The following is a 23,289-nucleotide window of genomic DNA, read 5'->3' on the forward strand; positions in this document are numbered from 1 at the left end:
GATGAACAAGGATCGAAGCAAGAACTGCACGGTGCGCATTTCTAGTGAGCTGGCATATTTGTCACGCCCTTAGTAATAAGCTATTAAATGAGCACACCAACACCAAGACACCGTAATCTTGAATGGAACGTTATTATAAATTACATGTTTAAAAACTGAACTTAGCTAAGTTACAAGCAGGCCTAGACTGAGGGAGGATAACAGAGAATACAAAAGATACAGTGGCGGCTCGTAGGCATTGAATTAAGGGGGGCTGCATACAAAAATAAACCAAGCAACTTACTTTTATTTAATAATTAAAAAAGTTATACTGTTACTATTAAAGAGAAGAGATAATTTTATTATAATTGATGGCTAATGCTTCAATTTTTTTCTTGTCCCGTGATTTTTAATGTTTATTTTAAGAGTCGAGAGTTGATGAATAGTTCCATGTGCCTTATCTTGTAAGTTGTGTTTAAATGAGACAGGCTCATGTTAGTAGATTTACTGGCATTTAAAAGAATCCTGCGGACAAAATTCCGGCACATCGGCGACGCTGATATAACCCCTGCAGTTGTGAGTGTCGTTAAACAAACCATAGTTTAATCTTTATATGCAGATTTGAACCTCAGAAATATCTAACTGACGATGTTTTAGTTGGTTGTATAATATATATATATATATATATATATATATATATATATACATACATACATACATACATACATGATACATCAATAAATGAAAAAAATAACTGAGCCAGAAATTGAATTCAGGATATTCAAGAGTACCCAGGGCGCTTGCCTCATTTATTGTGACGTTAGATGTTTCAGATTCCATTATGGTTTGAAAACATACTAGCAATGGCTCCTTCTCATGAACAACATTTACTGTTCTTATTTTAAATCCATCTTGTTGCCCCAGCTGGTGGAATTGTCTTTGAAATACATTAATCTAATACAGACTGTGTGGAGATCGAGAGAAGAAAGCAGGGATACTGGATAAATTATCAAAAAATATGCGAGCCTTTGTATTTTGTTTAGCGGCTCTTTCCATTATAAGATTCAACTGATGGGCACTTAATTTCACATTTCTCCTGAATTGTTAAGGTACTGAATTGAATAAACTGTAAATATTGTACAGAATTAAACATTGTTGCACTTGTTATGCTCACAACATTAAAGAAAATGTATTTAAAACTGCGGGCTACTGACAAACTGCTGCAAATTCTGCAGCGCCTGGAAACTCTTGATTCACGGCAAGGGGCAGCAGGGAGAAGGGGTAAAACTAACGCGCAAAGCATCCGAGACGAGACTGGCAGCTCCAGGGGAGGAAGTGGCTTCACCCATAGTCCTTGTCTCTGGCAGCACCAGGGGAGGAAGTGACTTCACTAACGATTGCGTGCATGTCATTGAGAGCGACATTTTTTTTTAAATTCGAGCCGCTAAATAGAGACTGTATAATAAATGTTTTCACAACATAAAACGAGACAAGAGCCACAAATGTCTAGGGGTGCTGCAGCTCCGCAGCCCCTCTTCGAAAGCCGTCCCTGAAAAGATAACAAAATTAAAGCCAATCTAACCTCATAAGAATTGTCCGAACAACAGCACGTGCTGTGCGTTAACCTGTTTTAAGAACATCTTAGTTTCGTTCCAACAAGCGGTTCATGAGTCAGTTCATGTACGGTTCCTGTACCATCTTATGCGCATGCGCTAGTTGAGCATCTGCTATGGCGCTATGGGATTGAAACTGACGGATCGTTATGTACTAAATCCAGAGATGCCATAACTGTGATCATCTTTGCTAAGAACGAGATGCTTAATTATTATCCTTTCGCAGCTAATTCTAATTGCAGAAAATAGAATTTCGATCATTTTCTATAAAAAGATGATAAAAATATGGAAGGCAAGAATTCCGATAATTCAATGTCGTGTATTAGGGGATTCTCATCTAAAAATAGTTATTTTTTTAATTATTAATTTATGTACGTTATTTATTATACTTTCAATCAAAGCTGCATGTTGAAATTATTATTAACTATTTCAATACCCAAATAATTTCCATTCTCCTTCTTTTTGGCGAAAATTTAAATTAAATCTCTAGTTTTATTATTCGTCTGCACGGTCACTTTTCATCTTAACCTCACTGATATGAACACTCGATCATGTCTTTCTTCAGTATTCAGGAGGCGTTGGTGAGCTAATGCGCATGCGCGTCTCGCATACTCTTCTGTACATCCCTCAATCAGTTGACTACTTCTGACCGATTCGAACCCGTGTCAAAAGTTTGTTGGAACGCCCGACTGCAGTACACGTTTCGGGTTCAGGACTGGTTCGGATTGTGTTGGAACGCTTTTTCTGTACTGCGCATGCTCACGATAGTTACGGACGGTTCCTGACTGTTGGAACGAACCTCCTGTCAAACAGGTATACGGTAGTAAGTAGAATGCTCCCAGCCTCTCTTGTCACTTAATGGCAAGGTTAAACTCAACGGTGGGAAGTTTCCTTCTGTATAAACAACAGAGTGTTCCGTTTTGAACTTCAGAAATTCTGGTCATATTTATTACATAATTCCTGCACACATTGTCTTTGAAATTTGTTTCTGAATTGAGTATCTGCAGTAAATATAAAGGATTATTTTGTGTCTATTATGGAATTGCTTGGACGTTGTGTGTGCTATACATCTAATATTCCTACAACATGGTTTACTTTCTCAATTTTTATTAAAATTCATCCTATTATTTCTTGGAAACGCATTTATTATGTTGCATGAAAGAATTTATAATCCATTTTATAATCGCCACATTGGATGACTAAGATTTTCATCAGTGTTTTCTTTCCTTAGGTGGATTGCAGCCACCATTACCTCAGAGTGCACTTGTTCTGTACTACAGTACCTCCGTGACAGGCTTTATCAGCTATTACGTATGAGGTAAGTACACCCCGAAACTCAGAAATGTGATAATTCTTGTATGAGATTGTCACATGAAAGGTTTCCATTTGCTAACATATTTAGTTCTTAATAAACAGAAAAACAAGTAACGGGACTGAAGGTAAATCTTGAAATTGCTTTTCATTACCGGTAGCTTTGGCGAAGAAGGAAATGTAAAATGCTGAATACATTATATATTTTGTAATAATAATAATAATAATAATAATAATAATAATAATAATAATAATAATAATAATTCTTTATTTCAAATGTTTTTCAAGGAACCCGGAGATACATTGTCCTCTCACATAAGCTCACCATATGTCTCTGTTGTGAACAAGATTAATCCAGTCCCTACCATCATATCCCACCTCTCTCAAATCGATTTTAATATTATCCTTCCACCTACGCCTTGGCCTCCCCAAAGATCTTTTCCCCTCATATCTTCCAACTAACACTCTATATATATTTCTAGGTTCGCCCGTACGTGCTACATGCCAATAATAAATAATTGTAATAGTAAAAGAATAATAATAGCCGCGCCTGTGATTCGCTTCTCTTTTTTTAATCCAGGCGGTCCGGGTTCGATCCTCGGCAAGATTGTGATAGAATTTGTGACGGACAAAGCAGACGTTGCAAAGAGTTTTTGTTGCGATACTCCCGTTTCCTTATACCATTCCACCAACACTCTCCACCTTCCCCCTCATTTCATCTATCATCCGCAATAATAAAAAAAGGCCAGTTCCTTGCCCACTCCATTGCACACATCGTTGACTAGCTATATATTACACTATTCGGACTTCAGAGGGGTAATATGGATTTGCGATATTTATATAGGAAAGGTTTGGGGCTATGGGCTTCTTGAGATTATCAGCCTACTTATCTGCAAAACGCGTCCTGGCTCTATCAGGGGTTGAGGTAGGATGGCCCACCTGTCAGCGTTGGATTCACGAATGCCACCTGTCGGACTTGGACAGTCATTACTAGGGAACGGAATTTGGAGCAGTAAAAGCTAGTATTGGCATCTACATAGTAATTTGTTTACAACTCTTTATACAAAGTCCTCCCCTCCATGACATACTCGAAGATCTCTGCATGTCAACAACAGGTGAACGGGACAATTGTCGCATAAGAACTTCAACATGCAGGTTTGCAGTTCAGAGTAGTGAAGTGCAGGTACAATGTCGAAAGTGAAACCAACTAACAATGCAAAATTGAAAGACTATATTTGTAAAAGCTCCAGATCGAGTATCAAAATTCAAGAAACAATTCCCTCAATTATCGCTTCCCCCATGTCCAGGTATTAAGAGATGGGGGTCATGGTTAGAAGCTTGCAATAATTACTACGCACATCACCTCCAATCTGTGAAGAAAGTGGTTCAGTCTTTCGATCCCGATGACACGGCTGCGATTCAAATACGCCAGGAACTGCTAAATGATAGAACAATCGAAAAAGAAGTCATGGATATTAAGTCAAAATTTTTATATTTACCGGATGCCATTATTCGATTAGTACAGTCAGGGGTAGAACTATTTGAGCAAATAAATATTATAAGTACTATTGTAAATAAACTGAGTGCAGCAGAAGGTGAAGTAGGAAAACGTGTTGGTGAAAAAATGAACAGAGTTTTGATTAAAAATGATAGGTACAGTATTCTTAGTCGGATTTCAGCTGCACTAACAAACACGTGTCCCAATGACGTCATTCAACATGTGAATTTAATTGACGTATTTTGTTTCAAGTACTCTCCAATTGTCTCTGCGGATGTAGAGCGGAGTTTTTCCATGTTAAAAAATTTCCTTCCTTGCAACAGAGCAAAGTTGTGTTTTGAAAATTTGAGAATGATATTTACAATTTATTATAACAAGGCACGGCAGGAATAATTGTTTCATCAACAAAACATAGCATTAATTGAAAATACCATTTCATTTGGTGCTACATTTTGTTCAACATTTAATGATACTCTATTAAGCTATGTTGTAAATATTGTAGTATATTATATATATATATATATATATATATATATATATATATATATTCTAAATACTGTAGTGTACGTTGTGTACATATTATCATATTTCATGATATTGTAAATAAAGGTTTTCATTTAACACGCTCCTGACAGAAAAACACATATTCAGAGGCGAGTTCCGTACAGAAGACAACTATAAGCCATAAATATTTCCACTGACACGCGAGGACGCAGAGATTGATATTAATTATGTATATTTGTAATGTTGTTTATTAGTATCTTGTGCGTTGCCAAAAAAAAACACATGTAGTTCAAAGTGAAATGCAGATTATGTATGTAGGCCACTATATGTCATTAAACTATTCCATATGTTTATTCTGAAATACGTTTACAGCACGTTGCGTGTAAGTTTGTATGAAGTGAACTGTACTCGTCCATGCTCTGTGACGCAGCTCGCTTGAGTCACTGAGTTACGAATATCTATACTACGTTTCACCATTCTTTATAATACTCCAAATCCCTTTCCCTGGTCATTACATACAAAGGCGCACAAAGGACAAACCATGTCTAAGTCCAGCCCACGTCAAGCCAAGTTAATATAATAATAATAATAATAATAATAATAATGATAATGATAATAATAATAATAATAATAATAATATCATCATCATGATAATGGTAATGATGATAATAATATATCCATAATAATAACTATAGGCAGTAGTAGTGGTAGTAGTAGGAGTAGGAGTAGTAGTGATAATATACCAATAATAATAACTAGCAGCAGTGAAACTTGTAATGAAAACACTAACCGGTGAGTAACATAAAAATAAAACTTTACTAGAAATTCCAATTTTTTTAAAGGAGGAATACATCTAATGCGAAACTTTACAAGAGTTTACTAAAATATATTTAGTATTTAAGAAAGATGGGGCAATTATAGTTGGGCTTTCTTATACAACAAAAATTATAAAAATTATTCCTATTTATTTCGGAAGATGTGCTAATAATATTCAATCAATACTAATTATAAAAATAGGAAAAAATGCATTAATTCATCGAACAAATGATTTACTTCAGTAAGGGTGATCACAAAGATCCAAAAACAAATACAAGACAGGCAAGAGTCATGGATGATAATTCTGAGAGCAAGAGAAAGGCGAAAAGAGGAAAGAATGCTGGGTATGGAGTGAAAGATCTACCCTTGGGCAGAACAGAATGAATGAATGAATGAATAATTTTAACTTACATTTTAGACTAAAACTACGGATCTTCACATCTGCGCTATTGTATATATCTCTCAAATTGAGGAAAAAATTCTACAATATAGCCCCATGTTATAGTAATGTCTGATTTCCGAATATGATAATATAATATTATTATTATTATTATTATTATTATTATTATTATTATTATTATTATTATTATTATTATTGCCATAATTCACCTTCATTTGCGTGCCTAGAATCACTATAATCGACATGTAACAAATTTCCTTGTCATGTGGCCATCAGGAAGTAAGGGCAATGCTTGAAGGAAAGAAAGATGCCCACTGGACATAATATTGAAATTTATTGTGGAAGGCAGATAAACTTTCCTCTCTTCGCTCGGACTATCCTCTGTTGGTATATAGGCCTATACTCCTGTAATGTATCACGATATCTGGTAACCGAATCTCATAATGTCAATGGACTAAATAAAGAATGAATTTGGACTTGATACCATTGGCGAAATGTCAGGCAAGACATTACTATATGAAAATACATACGTCACACTGTGATAGTCATTCTGGATCACACTTCTCTCTTTGAGAAGAAAGTAATTTTGTTTGTCATTACGGGTATAGCGCAGCATAGGAATAAGTGCAAGACGATTTTTCATTCTTTCTCATTTAGAACACTGGAATTTTGCTCGCTCGGGATGGGCGCAATTGGCTCTATCCGTAATTTGTTGTTCTCCTTTTGTGGGCAGCAGACAAATTGCCGGCGCACGGGTTCTGTTTGTCTTTTGTCTACCATTGTAACGTGAAATAGCTTGACGTTTTCATTACATGTCGTGCTATAGGAGCCGGACAGAACTATGTACAGCTGTAGACTGGATACTACATCATTTTTTTTTAAATGCATGCACAAGCGGGGTCAGTGTTTTAAAAGTAATATCGTTGATAAACTGTGTCATGCGATTCTCTTAAGCACATGTAGGCCTAATGCGACCTGTAGTTAAAGTTACATATAATTCTAATCATCAACATTATTATCATAATCGGTCATCGCCATTCATCATCAACATAACCACTATGTATCATAATCATCGTCATCATCATCATCATCATCCTTCTTCACAATAGAAATTCTTTCGGACTTTCGAATTTTGTCAGTAAGTTTTTCAAGTTTGTCAGTTATTTATCTGTGATTTTAATCTGTAAAATTTTGCGTATTTTCTCATGGTACAGAGTTATACAGGGACATCATTTTATTTTTACTAGCATTTTTAATATTAACCTGCTATATCTTTGGATTAAAGGTCTAGAACCGGAAACACCGCTTGCTCCCCCTTCCAAGACTGGAGTTCGATGATACTGCCGTAAAATACAAATCACTTTACTAGGTATAGGAGGGAAGAAAAGTAATTCATCCATTTACGTAAACTAGGAAATATCGCAATTTTGAGTTCGATAATTTTCATTAGGTTTTTATTTAATCAAAATACAGTACCGGTACTGTATTAACACTTAGTGTTTTTACTCACGAATTGAACTATCCATTCGGACTTATTAATTATGCTGTGTATATTGTACTGTTACAGCTCATTAGTGTACAATATAGAGAATGGAGTTAAATTTAAAAATAATCATAATACGGATATTTAAACACATTTTTGAAAATGGTGGCCATTCATTTCGATACAGACTTCAGTTCTTTTGTGCATATTGTCGCACTATAGACTATTGTACCTAATTCCGATTACCAGTTTCGTCCTTCGTACGAGTAACTCATGTTGAAATAATTCTGTACCTACTCTATAAAAGAGTACCTTACGTACTGTAAATTTAATCTTCACTTTTGCCCGATCCGCAAAGATAAAATTACTCAGAAATGCTACCTACTGTCCGTGCAAGTAGTTTTGTCGCAGGGTCGTTGAAAGGGGCGGGGGGGGGAAATCACGTGACAGTTAATTACTTAACAAGGCCCTTTTATTTAAGTTATTTTAAACAGTTGTATAATATTACGTAGACGTCCAATTCCTAACAGAAATTAATGTTTTCAGAAAAGAGCTAAGACAGCCCAGCTACTAGACTTTACAGAGGGGCGAACAGAAGGTGGTGGGGGAAACCGGAATGCGACGTAGGCAAACGGACGACAGTACCTGTGCGAAAATATGATTCAATATTGAAAGCTCTTTCGTCACTGGAAAACGCGAACATATTTCTGGAACGTACTACACTCACTAACTCAGTACTGCATACGCGATCTTGGTTCTGTGTGGAGGACGGTTGTAAGTTTACTAGTAGAGGGGGTGGGAGTGAAGTACATTCAAAAACTCAGGTACAATAAAAATTGAAGTAAAAATAAAATGATGTCTCTGTATTTGTGTGTTTATTTTATATATTTATCAAGGAAGGGATTTTAAGAGGTTACCACAGTTTTTTAAAATTGATTTTAATTGGTTGTTTTAACATATAGATAGTATATAAGTGTTTCATGTTTGATATAATCACAGTAAATATGTATGGGTATAGTATGTATATTCACACACACACACACACATTATCCATAACCAAGACCACAATACATGCACCTATTGGCCAGGTTTAAAATTTAGTATCACAAAAAACACATCTGATGATGGTACACTGAGGTACCGAAAACGTTAATGTACAGAATTAATAAATTAAAGCAGATGAGCATAGACGGTCAAATTGAATTTTAATCACAGTAAATTTCATTGTTATACTTCCTTACATATATGCACTATTTCGGCTGGATGAAGCTTAAGTAAGATTTAAGTCGGGTAACGGACGACCCTTTAATTTCACTTCATTACATCAATATTCTCCGCAAGGAAAAGTAGAGAAAAATAAAATTAATATTCTGTAATTCACACACACTCATGCTTGCAAATTTGCACTGGTTAAGTTACGGTATTAAGACGTCACTCCAAAGCAACACTCAGATATACTGATGGTCAAAAATTTTCTAAACCTGGAAAAGAAGTCTCTTTCGTATTTTACGTGCTATATCAAAAGGATTCTACTCGTGCAATCATTTTGAGTTAAGGCAAATATTAGGTTCTGCCGGAGGCTAGATATATACGTAATAATAAGGCAAAAGAGAATATTAATTTCGTTATATTAACTCGATAAGATTCTACAACAATAAGTATGTGAAAAGAAAATAAAAATTTTGTCATTAAGTTTCAAGAGAATAGAGAATACATTTGACGCAGCATTACAATAGCGGTGTGGGAGGGGAGGAAAGATCTTCCCTTGTAGCCTGGCTCTGCAAGCCACTGCAGCGAGATATGGGGTTTAAACAGCGGCAGTTTCCCTCTGCTTCCCTTCCCTCTATACCCCCTGACAATGCAAGACACTCTCTATGAGCTGACCACCCTGCAGATCCCAGGACGACTTTGAATGTAGTGTCAATTCCAACACAGTCGACGCGCAAAAAGATAATGCATAAGATAATAATACATATTCCCGGCCAGATGAAATATAAAGCAATTTACCAATAAAAGCTGTAACAATTCTTCAATAAATTAAAATAAATATTATTTTTATTTTCCTGTCAAAGCAGGGAGTGCTGCAGCACCGCAGCTCTTATGGACGAGCCGCCCCTGGATATTAGACAATTTAAGTTTGAAATTCGTATTGTGAAATTACTGGCTTTCTCCATTGTAGGACTAGTATATCCAGCTACATCTTAGAAATTTCATTTGGACACTTTCTAATTTTCTTTCTGTATCCTATTTAGTGCCAAAGTTTCACATCCATATGTCGAAACTCGTGTGGCCAATATGGACATTCTCTCCGGAAAAGCGGAACATTTAAAAGCAGTCACGTGGAAAGTGACGGGGTTGCCTGGTAAAGAAATAAAACTAAATGAGGAGGTCAGAAAAATTAAATCTGATGTGATTGTTCATTGATTCATTCATAGTGTTCTGCAAACCCAGCATTGTCCTATGTTTCCTGTTTTCTGACTTCCTCTTAGTTTCCGCATATGATTCATATACTTTAATGTTGTCTAACATCTGATATCTTCTTCTGTCCCAAACTTTTTTTCCCGTTCATCATTCCTTTCAGTGAATCCTTCAGTAGGCAGTTTCTTCTCAAGCAATGACTCAACCAAGTTCTTTTTCTCTTCCTGATCAGTTTCATCATCTTTCTTCACCCATTCTTTCTAGCACAGCTTCATTTCTTCTAGCACCCCCCTGAAACAGAGTGATCTCGTGCTAAGGGCAGGATTCAATACACAACAGAGTTACATGCATAAGTTACAATAAAATAACACCTTAAACATTAATATTTACTCCTAACAAATTGGAATGGAATGGAATTTTACTGAGGGGGGCACGGATGGCCCAGCACTGTGACCTATTGAGATCTATTGCGCTAACCCTCGATGTGGAATGAGTTGCATCCCAAAGATCCCCTACGCGCACCGCTCTAACCACATGACTCCCTTAACAACCAGTCCCTACAGCAGCCGACAGAATCCATATATATATATATGTATATATATATATATCGTGACAACGTTTTTTAGTTCTTTAAGCATTCTGATTATTGTATAGTTTCTGTTTAAAGAATTTTAGACAAGGGCGCAAATAGCCATAGATGCTGACGCGCCCTTTTTAAACCCCACTAACTAACTAACTAACTAACTAACTATATATATATATATACACACATACACCATTTCTGGTTCGGCAAATTCCCCCAATGTTCCCCCTGTCGGTCCGAGGCGAAACTCATGCCCCGAGTAGGTCCGCCTCGGGTGCCATCGCAGAAGCCATCCAACATCGTTGAACTACATTCCATGGAGGCCGGTTGAGAGAGTCAGCAGCTTCGGGAGGTCGACGGTAGAGTTATCTGAAAAACCAGAAACGGGATGATGAGGAAAGGATGAAGGGGGAGGAAAGGAACTGATGCAGATGATTGGGGTTCCAATCGCCTAATAAAGTTACCTGATATTGATCCAAAGGAGTGAGGGAAAAATCCCAAAAAAACATAACCCAGGCAACTCGTCCTCACCGGGAATCGAACCTGGGAATTAGATTCGCTAACCCCTCAGCCACAACGGTGGACTTCGTAACAAATTGCTTACATATTATTGTAATTTTGATAACAGAAAATATCATCATCATTATCATCATGATAACTAGTGGTGAATTCTGTGGCTAAAATCCAAATATATTCTGTCTATATTTTCAAGAAGGGTAATGGAACAATAGAGAAAATTTGGTGATATTTCTTATGTTCAAATTTTAAGGCGATCAAATATAGATTTAAGAGTATGTAAAAGATGCAAATTATGTAAGTATTGCATAAAGAACGTACTTAAACGGTAGAGTAGATTTAAATATTATGAAACATACCTCTCGGTCATTTGGAGTGATTTGACGGTTATTAACCTATAGAATTCGTTTTTAAACATACCAGGCATAGGTTCATTATGGCGTGGTGAGAAAGTAATGTATGTATTATTCATTAAGAATTAAGATTTCTTATTTTTAACAGATTTTCTTGTGCAGTCCTTTGTGTTTGTTGTAATGATGTATATTCCTGTGAACAAATTAAATGCAATCAAAGTTTTTCTCAAATAAGGGTATCTTGTTTCTTACTTCACGACTTGAAATAATGAGATGATGATTGATTAGTTCATAATCTAGTGTTGAGAAAGGAACAGCATGTTGCGATTCACTCATATAATTATAGTAGCCAGTTTGAACGTTTTCACCTCTATTTTTTGAAGAGTTATTTTTCACGTTACAACCTATGATCGACTTTACTCTCCAGAAAATGTAATGACCACTGAATAATGACAAGCGAGAAACCGAAACGGCAAAATGTTGAATGTGTTAATAAAATCACAAACGCAGTGACTGAGAGATGTTTGCATTATATATTTTCTGTCAATAAACAATATAATAATAATAATAATAATAATAATAATAATAATAATAATAATTATTATTATTATTATTATTATTATTATTATTATTATTATTATTATTATTATTATTATTATTATTATTATGTACCGAAGAACCTATGATATTTCCGTGCAGAAATTCTGCGTTATCATATTATGATGAAGGATGAGTGGAACAGAGACAAATTCTCTCCGGTACCGGGATTTGAACCCGGGTTTTCAGCTCTACGTGCTGACGTTCTATCCACTAAGCCACACCGATATCGGAGGGAACTCAAGAGGTGAAACTTAAACTTCAATCCGACATCGGGATGGGAATCCGATGTGGCTTAGTGGATAGAGCGTCAGCACGTAGAGCTGAAAATCCGCCGGGTTCAAATCCCGGTGCTGGAGAGGATTTTTCTCTGTTCCACTCATCCTTCATCATTAAGAACTGAAGTTGTTAAAGGATACGGTCGAATTTAATTTTATTCAATCTTTACAACTCTTTGGTTATTTAACGACACTGTATGATTAGCTAGCGTCGATGGAATTGTTGATAGCGAGATGAGTTCTAGAATTCATAATGGGATTACCTGACATTGTCCTTACAATTGGGGAAAATATCTGATAAAAAACCAAACAGATAATCAACCGGCAGGTTTCGAACTAATGCCCAAGCGTTGCCTTGAAGCCTGAATACGGACAACTACCATGACCTATAGAGCTTTCAGAGTTTATAAAATACCATTGAATCTATAGGCGTCTTCTTAGCGGACATCTACTCTATTTGTAATATAATTAAAATAAATTATTTATATATTTTACAACGCACAGAAAATAACATAAGTAAATCTAAATATTGTAACTAAATATTGCTTAAAATATAAACGCTTTATATTGGTTATAAATAGACAATCTTCATTCCATGCAAGGTGACTCCGCATAACAAAACACATAAGACAAAACCCATCCGCGCCCCGACTGCTGATTGGTTGCTATGTTTCCATCTCCTGTGGCGGGTTTTGTTGTGAATGGTGACGCAGCTGCATGTCAACTTAAGCATATTACGCCTCAATTCTAACAAAGGTCCCTCCTTCCTCCTCGCTCCACTATAAATTACATTCTTTCTTCATAGACTTACGCCCGATTTCACCGACCATTGTTAAGCTGTTAACATGGTGTTAGTACAGTTTAACAGTGAATTTAACTACATGAGTGTTTCATGAACCACTGTTAGCACTAACATAACGTTAAACTCACTGTTATCTTAACATCACAATTTCCTGCAGTTAAGATACTAACCTGGTGTTAATATAAAATGGCTGCCAGGAGATATGTTTTGCAAGCTGTATTACTTCACGAAGATATTCGAAATTTAGCAGTGCAAAGACCTTTGAATGTAAGAAGAAATGATTTTACAGATCTATCAGAAGCAAAATTTCTTGAACGATATAGAATATCGAAAGCTGTGACGTTAAAAGTGCTGGAAGAAATTCAAGAGAGGTTAGAATACCATAACCAACGAAATTATCCTTTGTCATCAATGCATCAATTGTTAATAGCATTGAGATACTACGCATCTGGCTCTTTTCAGCTGGTAATGGCTGATAATGCTGGTGTTTCGAAAGCAACTGTGTGTAGAACAATTAGTAAGGTTTCTGCTGCTATTGGAGCATTAAGACCGAACTACATTAATAATCTTCAGCAGGAAAATATTGCAGAAATAAAGCGTGGATTTTATGATCTAGCACACTTTCCTGGAGTCGTTGGTGCACTAGATTGCACACATATTCAAATACAGTCTCCAGGACGGAACCGAGGTGAGGCATTCAGAAACAGAAAGGGATTTTTTTCAATAAATGTACAGACAGTCTGTGATTCGAAATTAATAATTAGAGACATAGTTGCACGTTGGCCGGGATCTGTGCATGATAGCACAATATTCAACAACTGTCGGTTAAGAGCAGATTTTGAGACTGCAAGAATTAATGATGGTGTTCTATTGGGGGATAATGGATACCCCTTACGTCGATATCTACTGACTCCTTTCTTAAGACCACAAACGAGGGCTCAAATAAATTACAACAGAGCCCATAAAAGGACCAGAAATTGTGTGGAAAGAATGTATGGAGTGTGGAAGAGAAGATTCCCAGCCCTTAGAATAACACTTCGTATTAAAGTTCGCACCGCTCTCAAAGTAATCATTGCAACAGCAGTATTACATAATATAGCCACCGAGATGAAGGATGACATCCCACAAGAAGACTTGTTGCTACATCAGTATCTTGGTCAACGTAGAATGAGACTCCGTCCTGTGAACGATGATGTCCCAGTCCTCCTCATGGCACATCAAGAACCACAGACAGCGGTTGGATTCAGAAATGCAATAGCAGAAACATATTTTGGGTGGTTAGGATCATATTTTATTATTTTACTTACTTGTGAGTTCCATGCATGCATATGCATAATACGAGTGTGTCGTTTTCATTTTTGCACAGAGTCCACTGTCCACTGAAAGAGGTCTGTAATATGCATTTGACCTACCGCACCAAAACGTGTGTTCTCCCTTTTTAAAACATATCCCACTTAACAATGATCTTACTATGCACTGTACTGTGTACTGGGCTATAATACTGCGTCACACATTACAGGATTATGTAACCTTCCTTCCCCTTTCCTTCCTCCTTCATTTCAAGATTGCTGCTGACACATGTTTTAGTGCAGTATCGGGGCCACTGGGCTAGCATAAAAAATCACGTATTTCTTTCTAAACTAAAATGCATTTATTAAACAATTCGTAGCATTAATTCATTATCTAAAGTTCTACAGTCAATGAAATTGAGGAAAAATATTTACCATTGTTGTGTATTACTATATTAAAGCATATTGACACAATTGTGTTAATAAAAATCTATGCTTTCACAAAAATACTTTAAATAAAATACTGACCTTTAATTGATTTATCAAATAATTATTTTATTCATTAACTATCACTTAAAATACCTAACTAAAATAATGTAATGCAATTAATTTTAACTTTGATCTCTGGCTTGAATAACGTTTGTGCAAGCAGTGTAGTAATATAGACAGTTCACAGAAGTCTTTGAATTATTATTACTTCTCCAATTGTTTCTTCAGTAACTGTTGTTTCAGTTGTGCATTCTCAATCTTGATGTCAAGAAGTTGTTCTTCTTTCCTATACTTTTTAATGAGGAATTCTTTCTCAATTTCACAGAGTGATGTGCTTTGTGCTGCAAGCTCCTTGATCTGTGAATAACCCCTCTTACTTCCCGTTGTTTTTTTCTTCGTTGTACAAGCTGAGCTACCGAAGGGGGGAACACCAGACGATGAACCAGACTCCTGAAATGAAGTGTGGAATAATTACTAATGAAAAATTTTATAATCTCATACTATATATTGTTATAATTATAATAAGGTATTACGTTTTTATGTTAATAATGATTACTTTAAGGGTACATGCTACTGAATTTTGTAACTTCTACAATTACCTAAATAGAATAATTTTATACCACATATTGCCAGTATTGTATTGTATTGTGTATGTATGCAATGCTTCAATAATATAGAGTAAATCTTACTCAGAAAAAAATATATAATTGAAAAAAAATTATTAATTCATTAGTAATCATTATCGTTCAGGTAAAGTAGCTGTATCAGGATAGGCATCCTTGGTCCATGCGTTCTGATTACAAACATTAACTAAGGCTATACTGTCCATTCACTGATGTTATAGGTAGGGGATGGGGAGTGCACTTCCAAGCAGTTAATGTTTGTAAACAAAACGCACAGACCAAGGATGCCTATACTGATACAGCTACTTTATCTGAACCATAGTAATCATGTTAGTCACAGAAAAATAAAGTTAATGCTGATTTCTGAAGCTTAGCATATAGCCAACATGCCGTTCTACTGATCTGTGCATAGGTTTTATTGAATTAATAATGTTCAAGTGTAAAAAATAATTAAGTTTGAATTAATTTTTTCTAACATATATTACATTAAAAAAATTATATTCTCAATTTATTTAAGTATACAGTAAAGGCAATTCACAATTCCGTCCTTCTATACATTCTGCAGCAGTGTAGAAAATTCCGTTACTCTATATCAAATGGTTTAGAAGAAAAATGTTTTACAAGACATGAAAATTTTGAAAATTTTATTAGCAGCTAATTGAAATAAAAATTTTGTGATCAGAATAATTAGTATAATTTTCTTCTAATGATCCTGAAATGCCCTGCTGCATAGCTACATCCTTTCTTCTATAGTCTACTAGATTCCTCTCTCATTTTGACCAGTTTCACTCCACTTCTGTATTTCTGGTACTTCACAGATGATCATCGTTGCCTGTCAGTGACTCGCCTCTTGTCATAATTGTCCCATATCTTCTTGTCTTGTAATCCTGGTGACAACCCACATTCCAACAATATTCTTGACTGTGTTTCACTCCATCCTACATTGCAGTCACTTACTGCTTCAGCTACAGCCATATCAACCCATTTCTTAGAAACAAAAATTTCTTTGTGACCCTCAAATTATGTAGAAAATTTGAAGACTTGACGCCTAGTACCTTTTCCTTGTAACTACCATGAAGCTCACCATTATGTCAACTAAATTATCCTGTTGCTACTCTTCAGTTTGATATACATTTTTATACACTTTTTTTCAATTCTTGTCTGGCATGCTCTAGAGTTCCTTCTACTGTAGTTTTACCACTGCGTTCTATAATTGAATCAGTCAATTAAGAAAGGGCTCAATGGCATGTTTTTAAGAAAATGGTTTCTTCACATGCATTGGTGCATAATGGGTAGATACATGATTCTGCATTAAAAGAGGTCATTTCCACTCAATGACATTGGTTCTATAACTGTCTGAATATAGCACTCTTTCAGAAGTGGCTCTACTCCTGGAATTGAGGCCTTTATAAAGTAAATTTGCATTGACACCTAGTGACAAACATAAGAATAATCTGGTAACAGTTGGTTACCAGTTACCAGTTCCAGCTGTTTTAAATAAACATGGAGTCTCTTGGAGGTAATGCAGTTATTTGTAATGAGAAGAAAAAAAAGAAAAGTATAATTATGTAATAAGAAAAACTATAAAAGTGGAATATGTAGAAATCATTGCAAATGCTTCAAAAGAAGGGATATTTATTGTAAAATTGGTATCAACTGATGATATTAAGGAGGTTAGTAAATGGTGGCAGAAATACTTCAAGAGAACCTACTTGTCAGGAGAAACACAATCGAGAGGAACACCCCGTGATCAGAAAGTGAAACTGCAACCAACAATGTTCAACGAATACAAGTATGACTCAAAGAACCCAGGGAAAGTATGTGTTTCAGCATTCACCGGAGGTTTGATAAGACACACTTTTGATTTCAAGATCAGATATTGTGAAACTTCCGGATCATTGTGCCTACAGTGAAAAAGTTCCCATTAACGTTAAGAAGATTGAGGATCTGTCTAAATTAATGTGCTACATACCAGATGAACACTTATCGTAGCTTGGCCTACTAGCAGAAAAAGGGATGATGTTTAAAGGCCATTCATTAATTTTATTGTTCATTTTTTCTGTTGTTCTTAACAATGTATTATAATTTTGACATTATATGTTTCTGTGATTATGAATATCAGAATGATTTCAGTGAAATAAAAATATTAGTCAAAATAGAATTTATTTTTCATAATTTTATTATCAAAATAGGAATTTTCTTTTGAAGAGCTCAATTCCAAAATTTTCAGTCAGTATAACAACTTATCTGAACAAATTTTGCTTGTGTTTCATACATGATAATGCTAAAACCATTGATTATTATAAGATAGGTATGTAACTTTGTATCACATATTGTCATGTTTTTACATACCGGTAATCAGTTTTTTCTTTCTCCTGAAAAATTAGAATTTGTGTCATTGAGCCCTTTCTTAAATGACTGATTCAATTCTAACATGCTCATCCAATGTTTTGTTAGAGCCTGCATATTTAAACTATTTGAAAACTTTTCCATAACTCCATGCCCTTTCCCAGTTGTACAAAATGACTGTCATTCTTCGATTTATGTCAAAGGGTGATCATCCTGAATTACTCTTGCTAAGCCTATCTGAGGTGTGAGAATAACTATTTATTTCCCCACAATTTTTGCAAAGTACATTCAATTTACAGGCAAATCCACTGAAGTCACTAGTCTCTAACACTAGTAATTTTCTTTACAAAACTTGCACTCCAAAGCACTCAATAATGCACCTATCTCCTACTATATAATTAGGAACACTGTCTTCAGAAATCTCCTACTAGTATCTACACTCTCTTGTAAGTGTGATAGCCTCTTACTTGAGTAAGTGTTCTGAAGTAAATTCAATATATTTCTATTACCATTTGCCTCTGGTGATTGGGCTGAAACTGATTCTCATGATTCAGTTGAATCTAGCGAAACATGTTTTTTCATCTGCTACCTTCATTTTGACACATCTACATTCACTTTTCATTTCAGCAAGATCTTTTCTTCTCTTCTTTGATACAGGTTTGGCTGGAATGGTACTCATTTTATTCCATGTTTCCTAGGCCTAACCTCAAATTCTTTCTGTTTTGTATTTACTAGTTTTTAAAACCTATATTTACACCTTATATTATCAATCAAGTTATGTATAACTATTTACATTACAAACGAATAAACATAAATGTCACATTATAAGAACTTTTTCACTTAGAAGTAGGCTGCAAAGAATTAATACAATGTTTTTATCACTGGGAAACATCTGCTTCGAATAAGCTTAAAGATCTGTTGGCTATCCTGGTTGTTTGCATAAACTGTATGAGAATTATATGTCAAAAGTTGCACAGGAAAATTACATTATAATTATGTCGATTCGTTCCGAAAATATGAAAGAAAACTGTTGACAGTGGTACATTTCAATTCCCACGCCCCCAATTTAAATCCCATGCTTTGCAGGCTTACACAAACTAGCGAAATAGAAACACTTATTCATAAGAATATCAGAATAAAAATTATACGTCAAATTTCTCATAGATTTACGTATATTTTAGCGCAAAATTTAGTCACACAAGTTTGATATTTTTCATCAAAATTCAGTAGCGTGTACCCTTAAAATTAAGACAACTCACATTTATTTCTCCACGAATTTCTGCTTCTGTCAACTCCTCCCTTATCAATTCTTCCTCTTCTGTCGTAACTTCTGCAATTGACTCATTTGCTCTTACGATAACTGGTAAATCAACTATTTCCTCTACTTCAGTAGTGTCAATGACTTGATTATTTTGATTCATGATTTCTCCTGGAATTATACAATAAGAAAAGTCAATGATCTATAAAACAATTGTGAGGGGCTGAAAGTAACAAGTACTACATAAAAATCAAGTAGGCCTACTTACCATTGTATTCTGCATCACAGTCTAATTCATTTTGTAAAGGCTCCAACTGATCCTGAATGATGGCAATAAGTTTAGAATTCGTGTCATCAACACTGGGGATGAATGTACCACCACCAGTTTTGAAACGCTCTATTTTTTCCATAGAATGATCCTTTTTCACATTTCTTTTCATGTTCTCGTAACACTGTTTTATTTGTTTCACGGTCCTAGGTGTTACATTTAAATGGCTGTTGAACTCGCTTGTCAATGAAGTCCAGGCTTCCTCACGTTTCTTTAGTGATAGACTATCACTTCTTTTATTTTCTATTATACCACTGTATTTCGTCATAATGTCTATTATAACATTTTTCTCATAGCCTGTATAATTGCAACTCCTAACTCGCTTTTCTTTCTGCTTATTCGTTTCCATTTTATTGTACTGTATATCACCACAGTCGTCTTTAAACACACAATATAGGTTAAAACCGTTAAAATATACCGCCTTATTAATGATATAAAACAAATGACGATTGACATGCGTGAACAGTGAGTGCGTTCATAAAGTCAAATATATAAGAACAAGGTTCATAACATGAAGTTACTTAACGAAGTATCAGAAATGTTTGGTGAAACACTGGTGTCATAACATGGAGTTAAAGTATTAACACTGCGTTAAGTAGCATAAGGTTAGAGATATTTTAACAATGGTCGATGAAACCGGGCCTTAGTAATTAGTTTTTTAACTGAGTCATATGTGGTATTTTCTTTCTGTGTTTAAAAAAAAATCAGAACGTTTCCTATTAGGTCTTCGAAAATGTATAACAAGTTACATTTTCAGACTGAGTACTTATTAACTTGGCGTTTTAGGTGCTATAAAGAGCATCTTTGTTCTGCAGCCAATTCCGACACGTGCATTTGTTTACATGTGGAGTCGCTTTGTATGAAATGAAGATGATACAATAGCTTACTCATATTTCCAATAACCGAATAAATAGAATAGATTTACTTGTGTTATTTTATATACGTTAGGAAATACTTAAATGACATTAATTTACACTACAAAGAGGGAGAATGTCCGCTAAAGAGACGCCTATATATTACTACTTATGGCTTTTAAGGAACCCGGAGGTTCATTGCCACCCTCACTTACCCAATGGTGTTTTATGAACTCCGAACGCTGTATACCAGAGTGCTGCATTGGAGTTAAATCGCTAGCTTGAACTCGGTCGAATGTCGCACGCTCGAGTGAGATAAGACCGGTCGTGATACGCTCGTAATAAATAGAAGCACAGTAGAAGGTCATCTCACCGACATGTCTTATTTGTATGGAAGGCCACGGATAAGATACACATATATTTTGCTCAAACGGTAAAAATAAGGCTTTATTTTCTGCGTTTATGACAAACGTCTAATGGAACGTACCAAAACAGTAACATGAAGTTATAAATAAAATAGTATGAAAAACTTCGATATACAGTTATTATTCCTAATTAATAATTATTCAATATTTGATTTACCACATATTTAATATGATAGGTCCATACATAGTGTTCCGCCTATATACTGCGACAATGTAGAAACGTTTTACAAAATATTATTATATGGCAGTAAATTAATAACAATATTAGTACAGAGATAACGTCACAGAAAATATAATAAAACGAATAATCATGCTGCACAACTGTTACAGACGCAAAGATTGATACACTAATTATTACTATTATTATGATTATTATTATTACTACTACTACTACTACTACTACTACTACTACTACTACTACTACTACTACTACTACTACTACTACTAGAAAACTTGATACATTTCTTGCATTATCGTGATTGTGTTCTCCGTTTATAATAATTACATTTACATCCAATAACATCTGTCAGATATGGCAAAAACAAAATCACTCCTGTGTGTGTGTGTGTGGGGGGGGGAACATTTACCTACAACATTTATATTACATTTTCAAGCAAGTTTTGTAGTTGTACTATGGAGAGGTTAGTTAAACACTGCAAAGTTTTGAAATGAAAAACATCTATGATGTTACTACATAGTTCATCATCACTGCAAAGTTTTGAAATGAAAAACATCTATGATGTTACTACATAGTTCATCACTGTAACAAGAACGAATGTCTAACGGTCGGCTTATACCGTTCGAGGATTTATTGCTCGCGACAATTTTACCCATCATGCATGTGCGCTACCTATCGGATTATGCTATGAACTACTTGGCGCTCGAACGAAAACGTCCGATGCAGACCTCTGCTCTATACTGTCAATCCCATATCACTGTAATCTGTATCTTGTAGTTATATCGATCATTTGGAGTTGTTCAAACGAACGATTATTTTGTACGATGTAGTGATTAGTTCATTACACATACTTCTAGCACACAGTTCGCTTTAACAGCTGAGCCGAAGCGCCTCTTAAAATGCGATCGTAACATTTTAAACTTGTTCTTCTTTTTTCGGCGGAGGACAGATGAGTGCTGTTGATAAAACTGACTTTTGCAAGGCATCGTAACGACCGTTGAGTTATTTGGGACAAGCCATATCTCTACAGTAGGGTCTAGCATGCAGGTAGGTCGCTATAATGCGACGTGGTAGAAGATGTGACACTCAAGGGGAACATCTTTTAGTTTCACTCTCACCCTCCCAGCCTTGCTTTTCCTGCTATATCGCCCTGCATCCCCCAGCTTCCTTCTCTTCGTCTGTAGCTTCTAACACAAGTATACTGTATGTAGTTTTGTGTTCAGAAAATCTGCATCACCAAAGGCGGTGCACATTTACAATTCTGGTCGAACACATTACGAAAGTGTGTCCCACAAGTATTATTAATCTACGTTTTTGTGTACATTTATTTTATTTCACATTCAGATATCTCCTGCACAGAGATTTTCTCCGAGAAATTTTCTCTCTCTACTGAGCATGTATGCAGTCGCCATAATATTACTTTTTAAAAGAACCATTCGTTGGATTGAAATTAACTTCAGCATAAGCTAGATCATCACTTAATTTCTGGCCTTAAGTTCTGCACGTCTTCATTTCTCTTTTTATATTCAACTAGATGTAATACAGTTTGCTTTGCTCGCAGTTTCGCCCGACATTCACAAGTTTGATTTTTTAGCCTAAGGCCAGTGATGTCAAAGCAAGCGCATTTTTCTGACCTTGCGTCGTGCGCGGGCAGCAAGCGCTAAGTATGGAAAGAGGAAGGTTGTGTATATGAATAAGCAGCCTGTTGGATTAAGAAAACAGTGGTGCACAAACTTCAAACGGAACATGAAATGAATAATTTCAAGGGAAAAATTGTTCCGGAGCCGGGTATCGATTCTGGGACCTCTGGTTGAACGTACAGATGCCTCAAACTAGGAAGCTGCCTGGAGAGGGGAAGTAGTAGAGCTAACGGAGGGGGCCCACCTAGGCTCCGATACCCAGGTATAGCCATATTATCTGAAACGTTGACCTCTTGACAATGTATTCAAGATGTACCTTCCCTATGCAGCCTTCTCAACTGTTATTAGAACTGAGCTGTACCGTTCTAGTCCACAGTGCACAGCAGTAGGCGGACAGTGGTAGGGGAGAAGTGCTCAATGCGATGCGCGAACGAGGCAGCTTGCTAGTTTGAGGCATCTGGCGCTCTGCCAACTGAGCTACCCGGGAACTCAGTTGCAGAGCGCTGGTACGTTCAACCAGAGGTCCCGGAACAATTTTTGCCCTTGAAATTATTCAAATCTGCTTTACAGGGAGCTTTACCTGAAAGACTAGATTTGCAGAACGTGAAATTTTATGTCGTTATTTTTATATGGCTTCTTTCTGTTTAATATGATCTGTATTGTCGGTAAAACAAAAGTACTAACACTGATTTCTTAATATTGCAC

The 23,289-nt window shown here is 35.7% G+C and overlaps 1 protein-coding gene across 1 annotated transcript; it reads right to left on the minus strand.

Annotated features, from left to right (window-relative positions):
- Window positions 1-14,868: 14,868 nt before the first annotated feature.
- On the minus strand, window positions 14,869-20,093 carry LOC138705823 (myb/SANT-like DNA-binding domain-containing protein 3). The gene is made up of 3 exons (XM_069834487.1): window positions 19,428-20,093; window positions 19,161-19,330; window positions 14,869-15,379 (listed from the first exon to the last, which is right to left on the minus strand). The coding sequence occupies exons 1-3, from the start codon at window positions 19,834-19,836 to the stop codon at window positions 15,134-15,136; spliced, it is 825 nt and encodes a 274-aa protein (XP_069690588.1). The 5' UTR covers window positions 19,837-20,093; the 3' UTR covers window positions 14,869-15,133.
- Between the last annotated feature and the right edge of the window lie 3,196 nt (window positions 20,094-23,289).

The sequence above is a fragment of the Periplaneta americana genome, chromosome 9, assembly GCF_040183065.1.
Source record: "Periplaneta americana isolate PAMFEO1 chromosome 9, P.americana_PAMFEO1_priV1, whole genome shotgun sequence".
Taxonomy (NCBI): domain Eukaryota; kingdom Metazoa; phylum Arthropoda; class Insecta; order Blattodea; family Blattidae; genus Periplaneta; species Periplaneta americana.

What these genes read in the sequence shown, in the direction of transcription:
- LOC138705823 (XM_069834487.1), bottom strand. Translation starts at nt 19,836, where the DNA reads ATGGAAACGAATAAGCAGAAAGAAAAGCGAGTTAGGAGTTGCAATTAT. An exon ending in CTGTGATGCAGAATACAATG is followed by an intron (nt 19,331 to 19,427) that starts GTAAGTAGGCCT and finishes GTATAATTCCAG; the next exon opens with GAGAAATCATGAATCAAAAT. An exon ending in AAATTCGTGGAGAAATAAAT is followed by an intron (nt 15,380 to 19,160) that starts GTGAGTTGTCTT and finishes ACTTCATTTCAG; the next exon opens with GAGTCTGGTTCATCGTCTGG.